Here is a 22,189-nt window from a genome sequence, read left to right as displayed (position 1 = left end):
AGGAAGGAAGGAAGGAAGGAAGGAAGGAAGGAAGGAAGGAAGGAAGGAAGGAAGGAAGGAAGGAAGGAAGGTAAGAAAAAAGAAAATACACTTCCATCTGTACTCTGAGTCTCTATCTGGAGGTGGATAGCATGCTTCATCATGAGTTGAGACTAGGAAGGAAACCTAACAAAACAAAAAGGTTATTTTTTAAACTATCTTGGGGGAAACAGAAGACCAGAGAAGGGTTGGGATGACTGGTGGGGTCAGTGGGATGAAGATGCTTCACTGAAAACAGAGAACGTTAGTCACTCATTGCTGTTTGGTCTCTGTTTTCTCTACAAATGTAGACACTCTTTACATTGGAAATGACAATTCACCTCCAAAGAGAGAACTGATGAACTCAGTGCAGCTTGAAGCAGATTTTTTTCACTTTCTTAATATTTCTTGCTTTTAATTTTTTTTATTAAATATGGCTAATATGGAAATATGTTTTGCATGACTTCACATGTGTAATTGATAGCGTGTTGCTTGCCTTCTCAATGGGCAGGGAAGTGGGGGAGGGAGGGAGATAATTTGGGACCCAATATTTAAAATGTGTGTTAAAAGTAAATTTCTTTTAAAAAAGGAAATGACAGAACAAAAATGGCTGATACCCATGACAACCAAGGAGATGGTAAGAGAGTCCTGAACTGCCCTGAATGAAGTCAAGTCACCTGGCAGGGAAGAAACATCTGGGATTGCTGACACCCTGCTAGTGGCATGTGAGGCGTCACGGAGATTGGGGGAGATGGTGCCGCAAGATTGGATAGAGGGGGAAATGTGGTTCCAGTTTTCACAAAAGGGAAGAGAAGAAAGTCTGCAAGCTTGAGGCCAGTGAGTTTGATCTACATTCTTTGGAAAATTCTAGGGCAGATCATTAAGTGATCTAGCTGTTGGCAAACCTCTAGCAAGGGAGGCCAACCTGGCTTCATCCAGAACCGGTCCTACCACACTGGGCTCCTTTCCTTTGTAAATATGATTGCTTCACTAGAACATGAACATCAATAGGTATTTTAGCAAAGTATCTGATGAAGTGTTTATACTCTTCTTGTGGACAAGATAGAAAGATGGGGATGAGATATTACCATCAGATGGATTCAGAATTGGCTAGACTATTCATTTATTGTTAATGGTTCACTGGCAGTTAGAGGTCTCCAGTGGTGTGCCCCAGGGATCTTTGCTTGGTTCTGTGCCACCTGTAACATTTTCATCATAGGTTTTCAGGCTTATCAGATTTGTTGATGACACCAAGTTAGGAGAGAGGTATATTAGCTAACAAACATAGATGATGAGTAATAGGGTCAGGATTCAAAAGAATCATGATAAGCTACAGAGAGCATTGGACTAAATCTAGTGAAATGAAATTCATTAGGAATATGTGTCGTCTCATAGTTGAGGTAAAAAAAAAAACGCCAGAATGGGGAAAGGAGCATGGTGGTGGTTGTTGTTCAGTCATGTCTGACTCTTTGTGGCCCCATTTGGGGTTTTCTTGACAAAGACACTGGAGTTGTTTGCCATTTTCTTCTCTAGCTGATTTTACAGGTGAGGAAACTGAGTAAACGGGGTTCAGTGACTTGCCCAGGATCACATAGCTAGTAAGTATCTGAGGCTGGAATTTGAACTCAGGGAGAGGAGTCTTTCTGACTCCAGGCCCAGCACTCTATCCACTGGGCCACCCAGCTGCCTCAACAGAGCTCAGCTCTACCACCCTAATATTCCCTACCCCAAACATCATGGCAGTGTTCTGTGCCACAGCAGAAACAAAAGAACTCAACACAAAGAGCAGAGGAACAGAGGGATGGGGCAGGGCATGTGTGCACCTCTGCCATGTAGCACTCTATTAAGCCAGAGGAAAAGAAACCAGCACTCATCTGAGGCCAGTTCTGCCCCACAGAAGTCACTTGAAGCAGAGACTTAAGCTAGTGAACTATGAATCACCCAGTGTGGAAGGAGGCTTTGAGGTCTAGTCCCCAGGGAAACTGACATCAAAAAAGAAGTGGCTAGAAAGCCAGCATTAGGAAAATAGAGAAATTAGTCAAGACCTCAGCAGAAACAAAACTGAAACAAAAACCTTGAGCACAAGCTGATAAACCAACAGGAAAGATGTTAATAGCAAAAGGAAACATGACCTCTAGATTGTGTAGAGATCAGGCATCTATGACCAAGCATCAAAAGACAAAGGAAAATGAATTAACACCTGATGAGGGAGGGGATCCTAGGGATTCCCATGAGAGCATGAAAACAGCAGGGTGCTCCTGAATGGCTTAACAGATATTCTGCAGCAAAAAGAGCTAATGGGATCTTGGGCTACATTAAGAGAGGCATGGGTTTTATGAAGAGATAAGTGTTCTTTGCCCTGCTCATAGATTTAGAAGGACATTGATAAGCTGGATCATGTCCAAAGGAAAGCAATCAGGATGACATATGGTCAGTGATATGCAGAGGTGATGGTTGTCTCAGGATGGACAGTCTATTCAGCTTGGATACTAAGGAATATCCTGAGAGTGATCTTGACAGACAACACTGTTATCTTAGATGGTCCAAGTATAAAAAGCATCTGTTGAATTTTTGACATGCAAATTTATGAGTCTACAAGTGGCTTGGCTTCAAAGAAAGTAACTCTTTTTAAAGATTTTAGGGGCGGCCAGGTGGCTCAGCAAGTAAGAGCGCCGGCTGCAGTGTCGGGATGACCTAGGGATCAAATCCAGGCATAGATACTTAGCACCACACCCAGAAATAACTGGCCGTGTAACCTTGAGCAAGTTACTTAACCCCAATTTCTTAAAAAATAAATAAAGATTTTATTATTTTATTTTCCCCTAATTATATGTAAAAACAATTTTTGGCATTCTTTTAAAAATTGATTTTTTATTTAAAAAAAATTTTTAGCATTCTTTAAAAAAAATTTTGAGTTCCAAATTCTCTCCCTTCCAGCCTCCCCTTGCCTCCTCATTGTGAAGGCAAGCAATTTCATATAGGTTATACATGTACAGTCATGCAAAATGTATTTCTGTGTTAGTCATGTTGTGAAAGAAAACATAAAAAAACCCAAGAAAAATTAAAAAAGTCAAGAGAAAGTATGTTTCCATCTGCATTCTATCAGTTTTTTCTCTGGAGGTGGATGGCACTTTTCATCATAAGTTCTTCAGAACTGTCTTGGATCATTGTATTGCTGAGAATAGCTAAGTCGTTCACAGTTTATCATCTTACAAAATTGCTGTTACTGTGTACAGTGTTCTCCTGGTTCTGCTCATTTCACTTTGCATCAGCTCATGCAAGTCTTTCCAGGTTTTTTCTGAAGGCTTTCTGGTTATTATTTTAAAAAGCAACTATTAACATGAAATCCAAACGGATTCAGACAATTCTGAAGTTTCTACTGCTTAGGAAAGGAGATTCTTAAAGTGGGGGCAATACTTGTAGTTTCAGTGTGTAGTAGGGAACACTAATAAAAGCATAACAACAACTATCCGGGGGCAATTTATTCTTTTGATGCCTGTCAGCATATTGTACCTTAGACAATGATAGGGTCAGAGCAATCCAAACGAGATGCTGTCTAATAAAGGGGCCCGCCTGGCCATATACTCCCCCATTTCATGGCTGTGCTTAACTCATGCTAACACATTACAAGGACTCTCTTGGGAACAGGAAAAAGAGCCCTGAGTGCAATACAGGGACTTCAGGTCCTCCAAATGGGCTCTTGGACCAAGACTGCTGTCTTCCATATGTGGGTTATCCCTATCAATTAATCAACAAACATTAAGTGGTTCCTATTTGCCAGGTAGTGTGCATGATGCTAGGGATACCAAGATGAAACCCAGGACAACCCTTGCATTTACAAAGTTCACACACTAGCTAGAGTGGATGCATGCATAGAGGAATGTACACAATACTGCAAGGTGATAGGGGTGGGGATGGGGGTAGAGAAGGCATTAGCACCTGGAGGGATCAGGAAAGGCTTCAGGGAGAAGGTGTGGCACTTCAGCTGAGTCTCAGAGGAAATCAAGGAGTCTCAGGGACAGCTAGTACAAAGGTGTGCAGATGGGAGTTGTAGGATTGTGCATGAGGAAGAGTGAGTGACTGGGACACAGATCAGAAAGATAGGCAGAAGCCAGTTTGGAAAGGGCTTTTGATGCCAGATAGAGGGGTTTCTAGTTGATCCTAGAGGTAGTAGGGAGGGGAGCCATTGGGTAGGAGGGTGACACAGTCAGACCTGGACTTTGTGTGCAGAGTTTGGGTAGGTGTAAGCATAGCCATGATCCAAGAAGCTTGCTTAGGACACTGTTGCAGTAATCCAGGTGAGAGGTGTTGAGGGCTTGCTATGGGAGTGGTGGCTATGTGGGCAGAAAGAAGAGAACAGGTGTAAATAATGTTGTGGAGGTGGAAATGACAAGATTTGGAAACTGACCAAGAGTACCTGGTATCAGGTATGTGTCCCCCATGCCTTCACTGCCCATCATAGTTATCAGCTCCCTCAGTAAGCTTGTCTCTGGAGATTTCCACTCCTCCCTCCATCTGGATGGAGAGACACAGAGAGTCTTTTCATACTCAGGTTCAGACAGGGGTTTCCATAGACTCCAGGGACTCACAGGGGTTGGTGTAGACAGGCATTGGCGACTTTCAAGCTTCTAAAATACTGACTTTGCACACAGCTTGTCTCTTAACAGATTCTGCCTCTTCTTTCCTGAAGGGATGGAGAGAAGAGACTTTCTTTTGTTTGTTTCCAGTTCCAGACAGGGACTTCAAGGGGCTTACATAGACAGGTACCAATGACTTTCTAACTGCTGGAATCTGCTTATCTCTATGGCTCTATAAAGAGATGGGGACATGTAAAGTCAGCACAAGGTACCAGGGCCTCATGGACATGGATGGGCACAGTCAGTATAAAGGTTTGGGGGTAGGAGGTGGAGTCTCTTGTATGAAGAAGAATAAGGCCAGTCTGGCTGATGCATAATAGAACATGTGTAATGAGGGTGAGAAAAACGAAGCCCGAGGGGAGATAGGTAACCCAGGAAGAAAAAGAGCCTGCAGGCCTTGGTGTGTCTGGTCACAAAAGGGGGGAGGCAGACAGTGGCTTGGATTCTTGTAGAGGAGTAAATGCCTCGTGCATCTATGCTATTGCTGTATTCTGACATGGGGGTCAGGGTCAAGGGGCCTCCCAGGAGTTGTAATAATGCTATTCTCTCTAAGGTGGTCTTGCATCCGTAGCCATATAGAATTGGAGCTACTTCCAGTCTCAGAGGCATAGGGTTACGGTTAACCCCAGTAAGCCCTGTCACCAGGGTGCCTCTCCAACTGCCAATTGGACATTCCAGCTGGATGGCCTATAGGGATCTTAACCTCAACACATCCAAAACTTGAACTCTCTTTCCCCTCAGATCCTTCTTTTCTTCTCTTGTCCATTACTGTGGAAGGCACCACTATCTTCCCAGCTACTCAGCCTGTCAAACCAAGTGTCACCCTTGAATCCTGACTTGAATTCAGCCCATAGATTCAATCAGATATATAAGGCTTCTGGGCCAGGTACTATTACCTAATCTCATGTGTGTTCACATCATTGTCGCTACTTTAGCCTTTAGCATATTTCACTCAGAAGGTTCCAGTAGCCTGCTGGCTGGTCTCCCTGTCTCAAATCCTTCCCTCCTCCAGTACAGCCTTCACTCTGCTTTAAACGGGTCTTTCTAAAATGCATGTCTGGCCACATCACCTTCCCACTCAAGCAAGCACTGATGCCTTGATTAAATACAAACTTCTCTGTTTGTTGGGTAAAGCTCTTAATAGCCTGGCCTCGTCCTACCTTTCCTGTGTTCTTACATACCTTGCTTGTCTCCAATAACCACTCTGCTGTTCCTCACGCCCAACACTCCATCCCCTGGCTCTAGCCTTTGAACTGGCTGTCCCCCATGACCGGAATGTTCCTCCTCCTCATCTGTGTCTACTTTTTCACAGCTCACCTTAACTGCCCCCCTTTGGCAGGTGGCCTTCTTTTGTGACTCCCTATCCCCAAAGTTATTGGTGCTTTGCCTTCCAAGTCTTCTACTGTGAGATCAGGAGTTGAAATGGAGAGGGAGACGGCCACTGAGAAAGAAGAAAATGTTCTGAGCGTCAACAGAGAGCAACCACGAGGAACTGGATTAGGTCATAGACATGGATTGAAAGGATCTCAAAGGAGGAAAGGTTAACTTCAGGGTGATGGTGGGAGAGGGAGGGTCTGGAAGTGGTGACAGAGAAGTGGAGAGCAGTCTGATTCTTCCACCATGACCAGGGAGTTGGAAGCTGAGAGAAGCTGTACCCAGTGCTGGAAAAGAAGGCCAAATATTCACTGTCACCTGAGGAACCAAGTCTGCCTGAAGATGGAAGAGTAAGAGGACTAATGGTCTGAGGCAGTCAGGTGGCTCAGTGGTTAGAACACCAGCCCTGGAGTCAGGAGGACCTGAGTTCAAATTTAGCGCCCCCTGAGCAAGTCACTTAACCCCAACTACCTAAAATAAAATAAAGGAGAGGGAGCTCACGACCTTACAAGGAAGCCCAGGGCAGCTCTCACAGTTGTAAAAGTTCTTTCCTAACCTATCTGCCTACCTTTGCCTTGTTAACTTTCTCCCACTGCTCCTGTTTTGGCTTCTGGGGTCAGGAAGAACAACAGTGACTCCTCCATAAAGCAGCCCTTCAGCACATGGAGCCAGGAGCCAGCACCTGGGTCCCCCCCGTATTCTCCAAGCTGGGTCCCATCCTTCAAGCTGTCCTCACATGACTGGATTCCAAGCCCTTCGGCAAGCCCTTAACAAATGGTTGCTGAATTTTAATCCAGCTCCAAAAATGTGGACATGGTCCTCTTGTGATTGCCTGTTCCAGGGCATTTTCCAGGGAGGAATGCTCCCTACCAAAGGAATGTCTCTCCTCTGCCTCCTGCCAGCTTGGGCTTGAGCTGCTAGGCATTTTCACCTGAGCCTGGCCAGTCAACTGAGGAGGTCTCTAAACCCAAGTGCCCACTAACAGCAGACCAAATGGACCCTTGTGTGTGTCTCAGTGAGCTGGGCCTCCCACCCCACAGGGTTGAGATGTGGGCTAGGGAAGATGGAGAAACCAGGGTCCCTGACATGACCCCCCCCCCCAAACACACACAAAGGAGAAGGCAGCTGGGATCTCCTGGGGCCACAGAGTGCTAGAAAGGACCAAAGAATCCAATCCCCATGTCACAGATGAAGAAACAGGCTAGTGATCCTGCTACAGCTTGCTACCTCTGGGATGGGGGGGCCATGATCAGTCCCCATCCAGGGCTGGCCTCAGCCTCTGACATTTTCTGTATCTGGAGTAGCCAGGTCTGGGCTGGGCATTTGCCCCATGATGCTACTGTCCAGGAGACCCACTGGAGTCCTCAGGCTTAGCTGAGTGAAGGGAAGCAGGCACTTGGGGAGGGGGATGCTGTTGAGATAAGGCAACATCCTGAGCTGGTTGCCTTGGTGCCTGGGGTGGGTGTTTGGAAGCGTCCAAGGCACAGAGAAGTCACTGTCCATGGAGAATTGTTCTCGGCCAGGGTGCTTCACAATGGTGGGTTTGTTCCCAGCTGCTGGGGGGCCGTGGGGGTGGCAGGCAAAGGGCCTGGCTGGAGCTGGTGCGAAGCATTTCGGAGGCGGGGTGGTGGCCCCATATATGACCAAGCCTTGGCATTCTCCCTAACAGACTGAGGTATGAGGGGGGCGAGCCAGCTAGGTAAGGGCAGCATCTGTGACTTGATAGGACGAAGCTGGGACAAAGGGCAATCCTGGGGAAGCTAGAAAGGTTGGGTAATGGAAGCTGTACCCACAGACATAGTCAGAGTTAGGTGGGTGAAAGGCAGATGTCTATCAAAGCGCAGGTCTGAGGAAGATGTCTAACCTGCCACCCTGGGGACCCAAAACTGCTCGGCTAGGCAAACCTAATCTCTGCCCTGGGACTCTTCTATTCCTATCCCCTGACCCCTTCTGGGAAAGGAAAAGCGTCACTCACTTGCTACAAACACCCCCTTGAAGGGCCAGGGGCCATGGCACCTCCCCAGTTCATATCCACATAGTGGCTCCTTTAGAGACTCCTGGCACAGCCCTAGGGAGTACCCAGGGCACTGGGCACAGGTTTTTTGTTAGCAGATGTCTTTCCCAGTGGGCGTGTTCTTTTCTAGAAGATAGTGACTGTATGCCCAGGAGCACGTCTTCAGAGTCTACCTAACCTAGGCCACCAGGATCTTCCCTAACAGAAGATGCAGATCAAGCCTCTGGGATGGGGGCCCATGATCAGTCCCCATCCAGGGATGGATCAAGATCAAGAAAGGAAAGGTCTTGTCTAGGGCCCTGCAGTGAGCTCTGAACCTAGGTGCTCCCAAGTCCTGGAGGTACCCCAATTCTAGTGGGAGAGCTGCAGAAGTGGTTGCACAGTGAAGCATAACCCCTGAATGTCTCTGACGCTTAGCAATATTCCTGGGAGCGCCTGGAGAGACCAGGAGTGCTCTGGGTCCCCAGGCCTCAAGTATTTTTCCCTTGTCTCAACAACAGATGGGTTGGGTGGGCAGGGCTCCAAGGCTGCCACCCATTGAGAAATGCTTCTCCAGTCAAACAGGAGAGAGGCAGGCAATGGCTAAACTGTCTGGAATGGGTAGCTGGAGTGTCTGAGGTGTTGAGTCTCACAAATTTCACTACTGGAGATGTGTGGGAGCTTGCCTGGGCCAAGAGGTGACTCAGGTCACCAGAGGCCCCAGAGGCCTGCTGAGAAGCCAATGCCCAGGCAGAGGCAAAGGGCAAGAGAAAGTTGCAGACCTCCCTGAGGAAAGCCAAGTGAGAACCGTGTCAGAATCCAAGGTAGAAAGCTATCAGCTGCCCTGTGGCCTGTCCTCGGGCAGCCAGGTGCTGGAGTGGATAGAGGTCAGGAAGGTCAGCATTCTAAAACTAGCCTCAGACCCTTATTAGCTCTGTGATCCTGAGGTCACTTCACCAATGTCTGCCAGTTTCCTCATTTGAAAAACGAGGATAATAACATCCACTTCCTAGGTCTGTGAAGATCAAGAGAAATACCTGTAAAGAACTTTGTATATCAAAAAGTGCTACGGAAATGCTATTATAATTATTAACCAAGGCTCTGTTGAGATCTGTGGAGACCAAGCGGCCCACAGTAAAACACTGACACAAGAATCACTTTAAAGCTTTTTTTATTCTGAGGATACATGAGGGATCCAGGAGGGATTCCTGCAGTACCAGGGGCCAGCTGCCTGCCCAAAGGGGCTTTGGAGGGGTCAAAGGGAAGCCCTGGAGAGAAGACAGCTAGAACGGTGGTGTCCCTTTGGAACAGGACCAGCACAACATGCAGGAAGCCAGGCAACTGGTATAGCAATACCCCTGGGCTCTCTTGCTGTTATTGCCCAAGAGTAGGTAGGCAGAGGTGGAGGGCAGACCCCTCAGCCCTCCCCCTCCCTGGGCACAGATCCCACAAGAGATTCAGGTCAAAGGTGGAGGTAACTTTTTGCCAAAGGCCCCAAGGCTATCTCCTTCCTGGATGCTTGCTCAGGAAGCCCCTTTCCCAAACAGAGGAAGAAAGGAAGCTTTTCTCTGTTCAACAATGGGACAGTGCTGTTCTCCACACTGGCCTGTTCCAGCAACTCCCAGTCTAAGACTGGGATTACCAACCCACCCCTTCCTTTAGAAGCTGCAACAACTGTCCCCCGGGCCTTAATGGGAAGGGCCCCAAAGGCCAGGGACTGGACAGGCCTTGAGGTTCACCAAGCCCAGCATATAGGGCCAAGGTTACCTTCTAGGCTGGACCAGCTGCACAGAGCCAGAGAGAGGCCTAAAGCAGTCAGGAGTCCTGGGTAACCTTAACAAGAGGGAAGGCCCAGGAAAGAGGTCTGGTCTCTGAGATGGGGTGTGCCTGTGAGAGGTTCTGCCCTTGGACCTCTGGCACTTCAAAGGCAGGCCCAGGTACTGAGAAAAGGAGAGGGTGGGCCAAGCTCCTGAGGAGGCAGAGCAGTGTCTGTGGTTGGTGAGCAGCTTACCGCTGGTAGGGGTGCATTGAAGCTGACTTGATGTTGGTTTTGATGCCGCTTGGCATTTTACCTAAAAGGAGAAGCAATATAGGGTTGAGCTGGCCCTGTGGAGTCTTGTCCCAGAAAAGCCACCCTCTACCCCATGGTGACCTCCAAATTTTCCTGGCCCTTGTCTCTGGGCTGAGGTACAGGCATTTCCCTTTAGTTAATATCCCCCAGTGCCAGGTGCCAGGCCTTGAGAAAAGCTCAGCACAGAGAAGCGGGGAGAGCAGGAGGTCTGCTGCATCCACACACAGGGACACATATTTCCACTGCCCTCAGGCACAGTCCAGACAAGTCAGCGAGGCAACCTTTTCCGAGGGAATCTATATCAGGGCAGGCTTGTGAAGGGGAGGGGTAGCCTGGCTGCCCGTCAGCCTACAGCAGAGGGGCTCACTCACATCCAATCCCGGGGTAGGGGTGGGATCAAGTGCAAACAACAAAATGGGCAGAGTCTAGGGCCTCCTGTGGCGGCCTGGCCTTGAGGGAGCTCTGACCCCACCAAGGCACGGCCCTGGAGGTTACCCTCCTGAGTCTTCCCAGCCAGGCACCATCTGGCTGGGTTTGTGAACTCCTGAGCTGAAGTGAAGTATGTGAAGAGCAAATGGGAGGGAGAGGAAACACTGAAGAACAAACAAGCAAGACATACTCTCCTTTGCTGCCAGAAAAAATGCCATGACTGGTGCGATGCCAGCATGGAGCAGAGAGAACATGCCTCATCTCCTGGGGGGGTGTGCCATACCCAGAATGCCTGCAGGACAGCAGAGGGGGGTGCACCATGGAGATGGGCTAAGAAGGCAGCACCACTCCCCTCGGTCCACAGCAGTCTGTGACAGGGAAGAAGGCAGGCCACCAGGCACATCCTAGGTCTAGGATGGCCAGATTCCAAGGAGGGTCAGACAAGGCATGGGCAGCACTGCCTGGAGAAGATGAGAGCCTGCCAGCAGGGGAGGAGGTGGGCCACCAGGCACATCCTAGGTCTAGGATGACTAGATTCCAAGAAGGAATGGGATGGGCAGTGCTGCTTGGAGAAGACGAGAGCCTGCCAGCAGGGAAGGGTCTTTACAGTAAATGTGTCTGAACCAATCTGTAACCAAATAAGCTATTCGCTGGCAAGTGAACGGTCAAAGGATACGGGCAGCAGTGATCAAAGAAAGAAATGCAGCTGGCAACAGCCAAAGAAGGGACGATTCCACTATCTGCCCACTAGACCTGCAAATATGACCTGAATGGTAAATGTGGGAGGGGCTGGAGGTAGGCGGGCAGACAATGGTAACAAGGAGGATGCAAGAATGTGGCGCAGCCCCACAAGAATGGGGTCAGGGATACCCCAACCCACAGCTGAGGCACAAAGGAAAGAAAAGGGGTTCATCCAGGCTGGACTCAGTGATCCTCCTTGCAAGCCATACCTAGTGATATCAAGAATGTGGGGAAGGAGTCAATGCACACAGATATTCTTAGCAGCTGAAGAGCTAGAAACCAGGGAGTGCCCACCGACTGAGAATAGCATAGGAATTTAATAGAATATGACTCTGCCATAAGAAAGGATAAAGGGATGGATCAGAAGAAACTCCGAGTACTTCCAGTCTTATACTTTTTCATCTATGATCCAGCTAGAATGGCCTCCTGGCTGGTTATCAGACATAATACTCCATCTCCTGTCTCCAGGCCTTTGCCTTGGCTGTGCCCTCTGCCTGGAATGCTGTTCTTTCTCGTCTCCACCTTCTGGCCTCCTTATCCTTCAAGACTCGGATAAAATCTCACTTGTGACATGAGGTGATTCCTAGTCCCCCCCGAGTTGCTAAAGTCCTCCTCTTAGATGACCTTTATTCCACTTCCCCTGGGTATAACTTGTTATGTACACAGTCATCTTGAGGGAATGGATGGTGTCTTTGTTTTTCTTTGTATTTCCACAGCTTAGCACAATGCCTGGCACACATAAATGTATGCTGATTGACAGTATGAGCAGACGCAGGGTGAGGTGAGCAGAACTGGGACAACAATTTATACAGGAATGACAACATTTCAAAGAAAAAGTACTTGGAAAGACTGAACGACTCTGATCAATGCAATGACCAATCACAGTTTCAGAGGACTGCTGATGAAGTTGGCTGCCCTGCTACTGACTCAAGACAATGGAGACATTGGTTTTCAGGTGATAGCCAGTGGATGGATTTGCTATGTTTGACTCAGTTTATTACAAGAGGAGGCTTTTGGGGTAATAACAATGATGCCCCCCCCCAAAAAAAAGGAGAAAAAGTTGTCAATAAAATATTTAAAAAAGAATAGACAAGAAAAGATAAGGGCAGCTTTGGAAAAAAAATGGTGAATTTATTACATACTTTAAAAAACACAAGCTGGATATAAGAGAGCCTTAATTTCTATAGACAATTCTCTTTCTGTTCTTCATATATGGAAATGTCTACATCCACTGAAATTTGTTAAGTTCATAATAACAAAAAATCAAAATTAAAATCCAGAAAAAATTGGAGGGAGAGCAGGTCCAAGAAGGGCTCAAACAACTGCTTTAGGTAGACAGGATGGTGCTAACAAAAGAAAATGACTAATAGGAAATTGATGCCCGAGAGAAATAAGGAGACAGAAAGAGGGTCCTGAGTAGCCTTGGAGGAATTCAAGTCACCAAGCTCACCTGAACTAAACTCTGGGTGCTAACAAACTGGGCAGATGTGATTGCTGAGCGACTGTCAGGGACATCTGAAAGACCAGAGAGATTGATACTGAAGAAAGGGAAACGACAAACGCCCTGATTTTCAAAAAAGGGAAGAGAACAGATTGGCGAGGCCAGTGAGCTGCACGGATTCCTGGGAAAATTCCAGAATGGTTCATTTAAGGAGACAGCGAGCATCTAAATAAGGCTTTGGGGATTAGAAGAGCCAGCTTGGCCTACTCAAGAGAACAGGTCATGCCAGATGAACCTCATTTCCTTTTTACAGAGGATTATTTAAGTGGCAGAACAGTGAAGGCTGTAGACATAGTCACCTAGATTTTAGCAAATCATTTGACTAAGTGTCTTATCATCCTATGGAAAACACAGGAGAGATGTGGCCTAAACCATAGCAGGCTCAAGCTGGGAGGAACCTGAGAGTGCAATGGGTCGGTCTGCTTTGTCCCAGGACCCAAAGGATCATGGGCACCTGTGTGGAACCCTGCTATATGCACTGTCTCTGCATGAGAGTGTGGGCTCTTGGACAGCCAAGACTCACCCTTTCTTCAATGTCTCCTGGGCCCTTGGCAGAGGTGCTACACATAGTAAGCACAGTCATTTTACCACTCAGGACACTGAGGCCCAGTGAGAAGGCACCCTGCCCAGGGTCACATGGCTAGGAATATCTGGGGCAGTGACAGCAGTCTGGTCTTCCTGACTCCACGTCCAAAGAGCCCTGGCTCCTTGGGGCCTCCTGCTAAGCTAATACAGACTGACTCAGAATGAGCTGCATGGCCAAAGGTTGATCTGGCAGGTGTCCAGTGAAGTGCCCTGAGGATCTGTGCTTAGTCCTGGGCTGTTGTTCCCTCTATGAATGATTCATGCTAAGGCAGCAAAACATGGTGACCAGGGAGCTGGACTTGAGAGTCATTAAAGAATGGGGTTCAAAAGTCCTGCCTTCAACACTAAGTACATGAACTACAATTACATTAAAAAAAATAAAGCTACAATTGCTGCCCAGAATTTTTGCTCGCACTGGCAACTCCTGACCCCAGAGGTCTGTTCTGGGTGCCCTGGACAGTTGGGCTGCATGCTGCTGGCTCTTCCCCAGGACAGGAAACCAAGAGAGGCAGGAGAGGAAGCGTACTAATGGGGCGATGCACTTCCCAGACAATGTCCGAGCTGGAAGATCAGCTTAGTCTGAGCCATACCCAGGAGTCCCCCATTATAACCTCTCCCCAAAGGGGCTGCCTGGCCTCCATGAGAAGGTCTCTAAGAAGGGAGAGCTGCCCCATCCCAGCAACTGTGGGACTTTTCATTATAAATTAGCGAGTTTTACCCCTGCTATCCAACCTACATTTTTCCCATTGCTCCTGGTCCTGCCCTCTGGGACCAAACAGAAGAATCTGACCTGTCCTTCACATGACAACCCTTCAGACACCCATAATTCTCATGTCCTGCGGGCCCCCCCCCCCAGCTCCTGTACCATGACTGGAGGTCCCTCCTACCTTGGCTACCCTCCTCTGGAAGGTTTCAGACTCCCCATACATCCTTCCTAAAATAAGGTACCCACACAAATTCACTGTTGATCAAACAGCCATTTTTCGAAAATAACCTGGAATTACTTGAGAAAGAACCAATGTAAAAGCAGCTCACACTTATGCAGCGAGACGCTTTCCCTACTTATATAATCTCATTAGATCTTTCTAGCAGTCTTGGATCTGACATAGCTCCTGAGGCCAGACTTAGCTCCCAAGCCTTGCTCCATGACACCACTGAAAACAGGCCCCAACCTACTCATTTCTTCTCACCAAAGACATCGCTGCTGAGAACAATGATAGAAAAAGGTCCCCTGAAGAGCCCCATAGCCACCTCCATGCTCTCAGCGACAAGACACAGGTGCCTGTCAGCTCAGGCCCTGGCCAAGCCCTAAGATATGACTGGTCCCTAGCATATTTCTGGTTCCATAAAAATGAGAGAATATAAGGAAGTCAAAGAATGCCAAAGACCTGTGGGGCCGAGGCTGACCCAGGCTGCCAAGGGGGCAGAGCCATAAAGAGATGAGAAAGCTGCATCCTCATTTGACAGCAATGACCAATCTTGGTCCCAGAGGGTAGATGATAAGGCCTTGTCCTCCTTATTCCTTGGGAGTTGGGGGTTCTGTCGAGGTCACTTTATCTATTGGGTTTGGGGGGATTTTTTCCTGTTAGAAGGAAGACTCAAGGGTGAGGCAGCATGCTAGGAGATGAATGAGGAATAAAACAGCCAAGGCATCAACAAAAGAGAAAATCAGGTCCAGCTGTCCTCACTGCCCTTCTTCGTCATCCCCTTCTTAAGACCCAGATGAGCACAGGGATCCCAACCTGTAGTGGGAAGGGGAATTTGAAGATCTTCCCTGTCCCTTAATAGACCTTGAGGGGAGTTTGAAGGCTGTGAAGATAATCCCTGCCCCGATAGGCTGAATGTTGTCACATGGAGCCTGTGGTGGGAGGAGTTTGCTGAGGAGAAGCTTAGCCCAGAGAGAAGCTGGTAGAGCATCACTAGCCAGACAGTTAGAGACAGTTGGGGTCAGAGGAGCTTAGGCAAGGAGATAGAGAGTTTTGTGAGTAAATACTGAACTTGTATTGGTTTGTGGGAAGGCTAAAGGATGGCATGGTTCTCAGTGTTATTATGGCTTCAGAATCTCTTTGGTACTATGATGCAATTGACTTACTGGTTTGGGGACTTGGTTTTCTGGTGTCTAAATAAATCCTTCAGCTTTATCCTTTATCTGGAGAGTCTGCATATTTTGTGATTGAACGTCGTGATACTTACAGTCATGGTCTTTATTGTGATCATGGGTGCTGTAAATATTGCACTGGTGCTACATTTGGCGGTGAGGAAGGGATCGCAAAATATCAGAACTCTAGTTGGAGACAGAAGAGATTTAGAAGAAGAAATGGCTATCCCAGGATGGGAGAATTTGCCTTATGCCTCCCTAGCAATAGAGTAAAATAGGGCTCTGTGAAAACTGGGAACAGAGACTGCAGCAGGGAGAACCTAGAGATTTAGAAACATGTTTGCAAAGAATACCAATCAAACCTGGGAGAGAGCTTGAGGCAGTGAGTAGAAGAGGCTGGGTTTTACTAACAGGCTACTGAATTATGTGTAAAAGCAGAGACAAGCTGTTACAAGAGTTGGCTAAGTGCCAGCATTCGCACCCTCCTTTTGAAGAGAGTATCAGAGAGTCTCTGGAAGAAAAGAGCTGTTGTAAATTTGGCTCAGAAAAAGAAGAATAAAAGTAACAGGAGGAAAGTTCATACAGCTTTGGTGGAGTCTGAGCCTAGTTGCTATGACAAAGACTCCCAAGAAAGTCCATGTGTTGTACATGATGGTGACACTGTTACCGAATGTTACAGTTTCATGGTGAAGCCTTTACAGGGGGTAGAAGCTCACCCCATACTGAGAAGGCAGGAGAGTCAGGGAGGAGAAGCAGTGTTAAAGGAGATACTTGAGAATTTCACTCAACAGGAGATTACTGATATTTTGAGCAGATTCACCCAAAGGATGGGAGAATCCTTAGTGTCTTGGATGGTAAGAATTACTGACGATGGAGCTGCTGGGATAGGGCTAGATAAACTGGGCTGCTTGAAATTTATAAATATTTGCCTGAATCCTTTTGTTCAGCAAGCTTTTAGAGGTTTTCATTTGGCAGGAGGTAACAGTACAACCAATTTGTTAGCGTTAACTTCTGACGGATGCAATAAAATGTATCCCACTGATTTTATGTGGCCTAATGGAGACAGACCCTGGTGCTTACTTACAGACTGCATGAGAAAAGTTGAAAGAAGTAATGAAAACTGTTATCATGGCTGGAGATGCAGATATGTATCATGAAATCCCCTTAGCAGTTCCTCATGGAAATATCATGGTAAAGACAGCTCCTCCTGCTTATAAGCACCTACTTCTGATTCCACTAATTGGTGAAATAGGGAACCCTCTTTCAGAGGTGCTGGATAAGATTTCACAGCTAAGAGACTTAGGAGAATGGGAAAATGATAAATTTCCTTGTGAGAAAAGAGTAAATAGCCAGTGGATTTAAATTCAGAATAGATTGCCAAGAAAAGAATTGCTTATTGTTCTATTAAGAGCTGGGGTTGATTTTAGAAAAACTGATGGTATTCCAACTGATAAACTATATAAAATGTACCGTGATAAGCGACTAAAAATCAGATGGAATAGAGAAATAAGAACTGCCCCTACAGATGCTCCTGAATCACTGTATCCCAGTTTGCCACACCTTCAGGGGAACTCAGACTGAAGAAAGTGCTGGGATAGGTGGAAGTGGTCAATGTGCTGAACGTGTGGCAGTGTATCAAGCCACTGGAATAGAGCAAAGACAGTGTCATATATTCTGCTGTGAATGAGGTTATGACAGTGAGTTCATGGATCCCAGAAGCATGGTTGACTCTATATTTGTCTCTTTTTGGCTATTTAGCTGTTAAACGTGTTGCTGAGATTTGTTTTCTGCAGGACTGGTACCCTCCACCTGCAGATGCCTGATTGCTTAAGCCAGATGTCATCCCCTGTCCATGGCTGTGATGTGCCACTTCTGGACCTGGCATCGACCAAGTTCCAGATGACAGCTAAAAAACTGACCTTTTGAATAGGACCTTCTGGACATGGCATTGACCAAGCTCTGGATGACAGCTAAAGAACTGAACTCTCAGATGGTACTTCTTGGGGCAGGGACAGCTCTATGTCCAATTTCGGCCTGAAGTAACTTTGGAGAAGGGACCTTCGCCTCTTACCCCAAGATTTCGAGCCCCATTTGGTCAAGGGGGGAAGAATGGGACACTTGTGCCCAAGTCCCCACCCTAAGCTATTATTTTACGTGTAAACTTTCTCTATTATCCCTGTTATATAGTTGCAAAGTTCTGTTGACACCAGTTTTCCCTAAACCCTCATTTACTGTTAAGGTATTTTTGCTACGTAAGGCACATGAAAGATCTTGGGGCCGAATGTAATGGGAATGGGAATTTGAAGATCTTCCCTGACCCTCAACAGACCTAGGGGGGAGTCTGAAGACCTCCCTTGCTGTGAAGATAAACTCTGCCCTCTGATAGGTTGAATGTAGTCACATGGAGCCTGTGGTGGGAGGAGTTTGCTGGGAAGCAGAGCTCACAAAGAAGCTGGTAGAGAGCTGGCCAGACAGATGGAGACAGTTGGGGACAGAGGAATTTAGGCAAGGAGATTGAGAGTTTTGTGAGTAAATACTGATCTTGTATTGGTTTGTGGGAAGGCTAAAGGATGGCATGTTATTATGGCTTCGGAATCTCTTTGGTACTATGATGGAACTGGCTTACTGGTTTTGGGGTTTGGTTTTCTGGTGTCTAAATAAATCTTTCAGCTTTATCCTCTATTTGGAGAGTTTGGCATATTTTGTGATTGAGTGTCATGTAATAATTATAGTCATGGTCTTTATTGTGATCATGGGTACTGTAAATATTGCACTGGCACTACACAACCTTGAGCCCTGGACCCTATGACCAAGCTTTCCTAGAAGCTTGCAAACACCCTATAGGCCAGCCTGGGTTTCTCTGGGTCAGCCCCTCTGGAGGCACTGTACTTTCTTGCCTCCATGCATTTGCTCACTGCTTCCCTTACCTGGCTGGCCAGCTTGTGCCATCTGTACTCCGCTGAGGAGAGTGCCCTGTTGCTGACTGGACGTGCCTGTCATTTGAACTTGTTGCATACCCGAAGCTCCAGCCAAGAGGGCTCCTGCCCCAGGTTGGCCTGGCTGGCTGGGGCCACTGGTGCCAGGAGGTCTCCAGTTGGACAGCCCCTTACCGAAGGCAACTGCAGCTACCAGGGCATTGGTGTCTGTGGGGTTGAAGGTCTGTTTATTCTGACGGAGACCTAGAAAAGAAGTCCAGCACACTGAGCAGTGGGCCTCAGCAGGACTAGGGGCACCAGGCCCGAGAGCCTGAGGAGGCTTCTGACTCCTCTAATCCATCCAACAGTTCAGGCATGGGAGCAGCAGGCTCCTGTGCTTGCCTCAGACCAGCACACATGTGCTCCCATGAAGGTCATTCGACTACCCTCGTCCCCTGTGGCTTTACAATCAATCCAGGGTCAGTCTCCACATTCGCTTTCCTCCATCCCTGTCCTTTCCTCCCCAAGCTTTGCCATCATGCCCCCACTGTGCTCTCTCTATCTCTACTTTCCATGTCTGTGCCCCCTCCCCTCCTTCCCAATCTTCTCTCCACTGTGATGACCGGCTCCTGTCTTACCAGACACACTCACCTCCACTTTCTGACTCTCGTTCCTCTTTGCTGATTTTCTCTAGTAGGTTTGAGCACATTTTATTCAAGGTCTGAATTTGCTTCTATAAAACATCCAGATGCAACGAAGTGAGCAGGGTCAGGCCTGAGGGTTACCCAAAGAGTAGACTGCAGCCATGCCTCCCAGGGGTCCCCAAAGCAGGACCCTAGTCTCTGTTACCTGGGCAGCATCAGTGCCGATGCGAGCTGCATCTGTGGTCAGCTGCTTCTCCTGCTCCTCCACCTCTGGGTCTGGTTTGGTTCTCAGGTGGTCAGGGACTACCTCGTGACTAAAGACAGGAACCCGACCCTCTGTCTGCCTCTGTCATAAGCACAAAGGGCATGTTGCACCAACATGCCCTCTGCTCCAGAAGAAAGCACTTTGGCCCCTGGCCCATCCACACCACAGGCTATCTTTCCACAAGTACCCCAGAACCGATGCCACCAGCTTAGTGGGGAAAGGGGCAAAGAGCCCCAGTGATGGCAGCAAGGGGAGGGGGATTCTGGAAAGAAGCTGGAATGGGCTATTCAGTATCAGAGCTGCCCCCACTTCTCACCGTGAGCTCCTCATCTCGGTCCGGGGACAGCACCAGAGGAATGATAACCTGGTTCCGGAGCAATGGGGTCTTCTCATGCTTGAGGACCTTGTTGAGAGTGTTCAGCTGTCCTGAGAGCAGAGCAAAGCTGTCCAGGACTGAAGGCCTAGTTGGGACAGAGGAGATGGGAACAGGGCCTGGCTGAAAATGTGGGCTCTGACCCATGGGACCCCTCAGGGAAACAGCAGCTGCCCAAGAGCCCTTCGGACAAAGCTATTGACATAGCCGTAGATTCAGAGCTGCAAAGACCCTTCACATCCAGGCCCACTCAGAACACAGGCACAACCTGGGACTGAGTCAGGCTGTGGGAAAAGAAAAGGCCCTCAAAGCAGCTTGCAGGGTCTGGCCCTCCTCAGGAAAGAAGCTCTATGGCTCAAGTTCCTGTCTAGGTCATGCTGTCTCCAAAAGACCTCTTCTCATGGTTGGGCTAGCCTCTGCTTGCCAATGGAAACACAGTGGGACTTCCCATAGCATTCAAAGTACGAAAGGCTGGGAGAGGAAAATACAGACAGCAAAGGAATAAGGCACATCCTTCTCGCTGTCTTGGTGACTCCCCTGCCCTCCAATCATGCCAGTGAACTGTCAGCTTCTGAGGACAGAGCAGAGTCTGTGCTGCTTGGGGTCCCCCAGTCCCTTGTCTGAAGAGCTTCATCCTCTCCGGGCACAAGTGCCCCAAACCCTCTGCAGCCCCAACCTGCACTAGAGGGACAAGGGGCTCCAGGCCACTAGGGCACTTTGAGTAGTCCAGGCCTAGAAGCTGGAGGGAGGAGGAGGGGTCACTTAACTTCCCTTGCAGGCCCTGGTCCCAGAAGCTGGGAAGCTAGACTATGTGGCTGAGATGCTTCTAGCCTAGGCTGAGGAGCAGTATGCCTGCCTCCTGCTGGGCTCCAGGCCTGCTCCGCCCACCTGCCCTTACCAGGTAAGCCGGTCATACTCGTTCTCCAACTTGCAAATAAAACTTCCCAAGGAGGTTTTCAGATCTGCCACTTGATTCAGCAGGGCATCCACTGACGCCTCCAGTTGCTTCTCTTCCCTCTGAGTAAACAGGGACCAGCCAGTCAGCCTAAGGTGGTCAGGGCCCAGCGTGCCAGACACAGCTCAGGATTTAGAGCCCATGGGGCACCTGGTGCCCAACAAGAAGACCAAGAAGCCCCAGGGAGGGAGAGGAAGGGTTGGCTAGCAGGGGCACAATCCTCATCCCCACTGTACCAGGCTGCCTTTCCCTTCCGAGTCCTATTTGGGTCCTAATGGGCAATCCCAACAGTGAGGACCCACTGCAGAACAGGGTCTGTGTGAGTGATGCTCGTGTCCAAGCAGCACGGCCTTGCCAGGGCCACTGAGCAAGGGTGCGGCCATGGCCAGAGGCCATGTGGGCACCACATTCTGAGGGGACATCGGGCACTCCCAGGGTTCCCTCCTCCACAGGGCAGGATGCTGGGCTCACCCCGAGGTGGGGGTTCGGGGCTCCCCAACCGCATTCTTTCTGCCTCATTAGCTTATGAGAAGCACGTCATTCCTCCCCAGCCTGACGCATCCTGGCATCCTTATCTCCCCTCCTGGGGCATCTGCTTCTGCCAAGTGCCTGCGGGCCGTACCGTGGGGGGGCCCTCCTGAGGCAGGCTGCCCTGGACGCTCCTGCTCGGTGACACCCCCGCCTCCTACCCGCGTCCCCAGGAAAGGAAGCCTCCATCCCCTCCCACTGGCTTCGCTTGGTCATAGGGCAGCCCTTCTCTCTGCGCATAAACACACAAGCGCCCCCTTCCAGGCTCCCCACCCGGGGGGCCCTTGCCCCCACGCGAGGGTCCCCCAGGGCGCAGACACTCCCCGGCAGGGCTCCCACCTGCTCTTTGAGGCGCATTGTGGGTGATTTTACCCAGAGCCGGGCGGTCCAGGCAGACCAACCTCAATTACACATCTCCTGCCTCTGCTCCCTTTGCCCTGGCGGACCCTCCTTCCTGGAACGCCCTTCCTGCGGCAGGCTCGGGTAAGGTCTTCTCCCCGCACCCCCACCCCGTGCCCCCTCCTCCTTCTCGGTCTCCCGGGGCAAAGGGGGGCAGGCTCGCAGTCTTATGGCCCACCCAAGGGACCCTTCCTGGGCCTCAGATTCTTTATATGTAAAGCAGGAGCACGGCAGGGTTAAGTCGGAGCCCAATCAGGAGCTCGGCGGCTCCGGCCACTTTCCAGGCGCCTTTCCAAGGCACGCTACTGTGCCTCGGAGGGTCCCCCCAGCTCTTGCGCCTGGCCTTCAAGGTCTCCTCCACGGAGCTCCTTTCCACATCCTCGCCTCGATCTCCCCCATAACACCCAGTCCAGCCCTTACCTGCATCTTTTAGGCAACAGGAATTTTACGCCCTGGGGCACCGCTTCCTAGCTTCCGCTTCCGGAAGCACCGCCGTCTAGCCCCGCGACTTCGCAGGAATTTCCGGCGCGACAGCCGAGCGCTTCCGGGTCGCGGCGGGTCAGAGGTCATCCTGGGATCTGACTACCATGGCGGCGGAGTCCGCCGAGGTAAGGACAGGGGCGGGTGGTCCAGGGAGCGGGGCCTGGAATGCCGAGCTCAGGG

General features: G+C 49.2%; 2 protein-coding genes across 6 annotated transcripts in view; one reads left to right on the top strand and one right to left on the bottom strand.

Moving 5' to 3' along the window:
• Window positions 1-9,176: 9,176 nt before the first annotated feature.
• LOC138165069 (mediator of RNA polymerase II transcription subunit 8) lies at window positions 9,177-22,058 on the bottom strand. Of its 4 annotated transcripts, XM_069093191.1 has the most exons (8): window positions 21,947-22,048; window positions 21,071-21,208; window positions 20,543-20,661; window positions 19,588-19,732; window positions 19,212-19,352; window positions 19,014-19,095; window positions 18,375-18,626; window positions 9,177-10,094 (listed from the first exon to the last, which is right to left on the bottom strand). In XM_069093191.1, the coding sequence occupies exons 2-8, from the start codon at window positions 21,116-21,118 to the stop codon at window positions 10,030-10,032; spliced, it is 852 nt and encodes a 283-aa protein (XP_068949292.1). In that variant the 5' UTR covers window positions 21,119-21,208; window positions 21,947-22,048; the 3' UTR covers window positions 9,177-10,029. The 4 variants fall into 4 exon arrangements, with proteins under 4 accessions (XP_068949292.1, XP_068949293.1, XP_068949294.1 ...); XM_069093192.1 differs by lacking the exon at window positions 21,071-21,208 and having other exon boundaries at window positions 21,947-22,058; XM_069093193.1 differs by lacking the exon at window positions 21,071-21,208 and having other exon boundaries at window positions 19,588-19,697; window positions 21,947-22,058.
• The window catches only part of LOC138165068 (KICSTOR complex protein SZT2-like), a 78,177-nt gene continuing 78,026 nt past the window's right edge, over window positions 22,039-22,189 (top strand). For both annotated transcript variants that reach the window (XM_069093190.1, XM_069093189.1), the window contains exon 1: window positions 22,039-22,134. In XM_069093190.1, coding sequence (XP_068949291.1) covers window positions 22,114-22,134 — 21 coding nt within the window. In that variant the 5' untranslated portion in view covers window positions 22,039-22,113. The remainder of the gene's footprint in view (window positions 22,135-22,189) is intronic.

Source organism: Petaurus breviceps, unplaced genomic scaffold (assembly GCF_028583685.1).
Source record: "Petaurus breviceps papuanus isolate PSGF00001 unplaced genomic scaffold, PetGlider_PUasm1.0 207, whole genome shotgun sequence".
NCBI lineage: Eukaryota > Metazoa > Chordata > Mammalia > Diprotodontia > Petauridae > Petaurus > Petaurus breviceps.
Note: the sequence above shows the minus strand (reverse complement) of the source record. Positions and strands in the feature narration are given on the sequence as shown.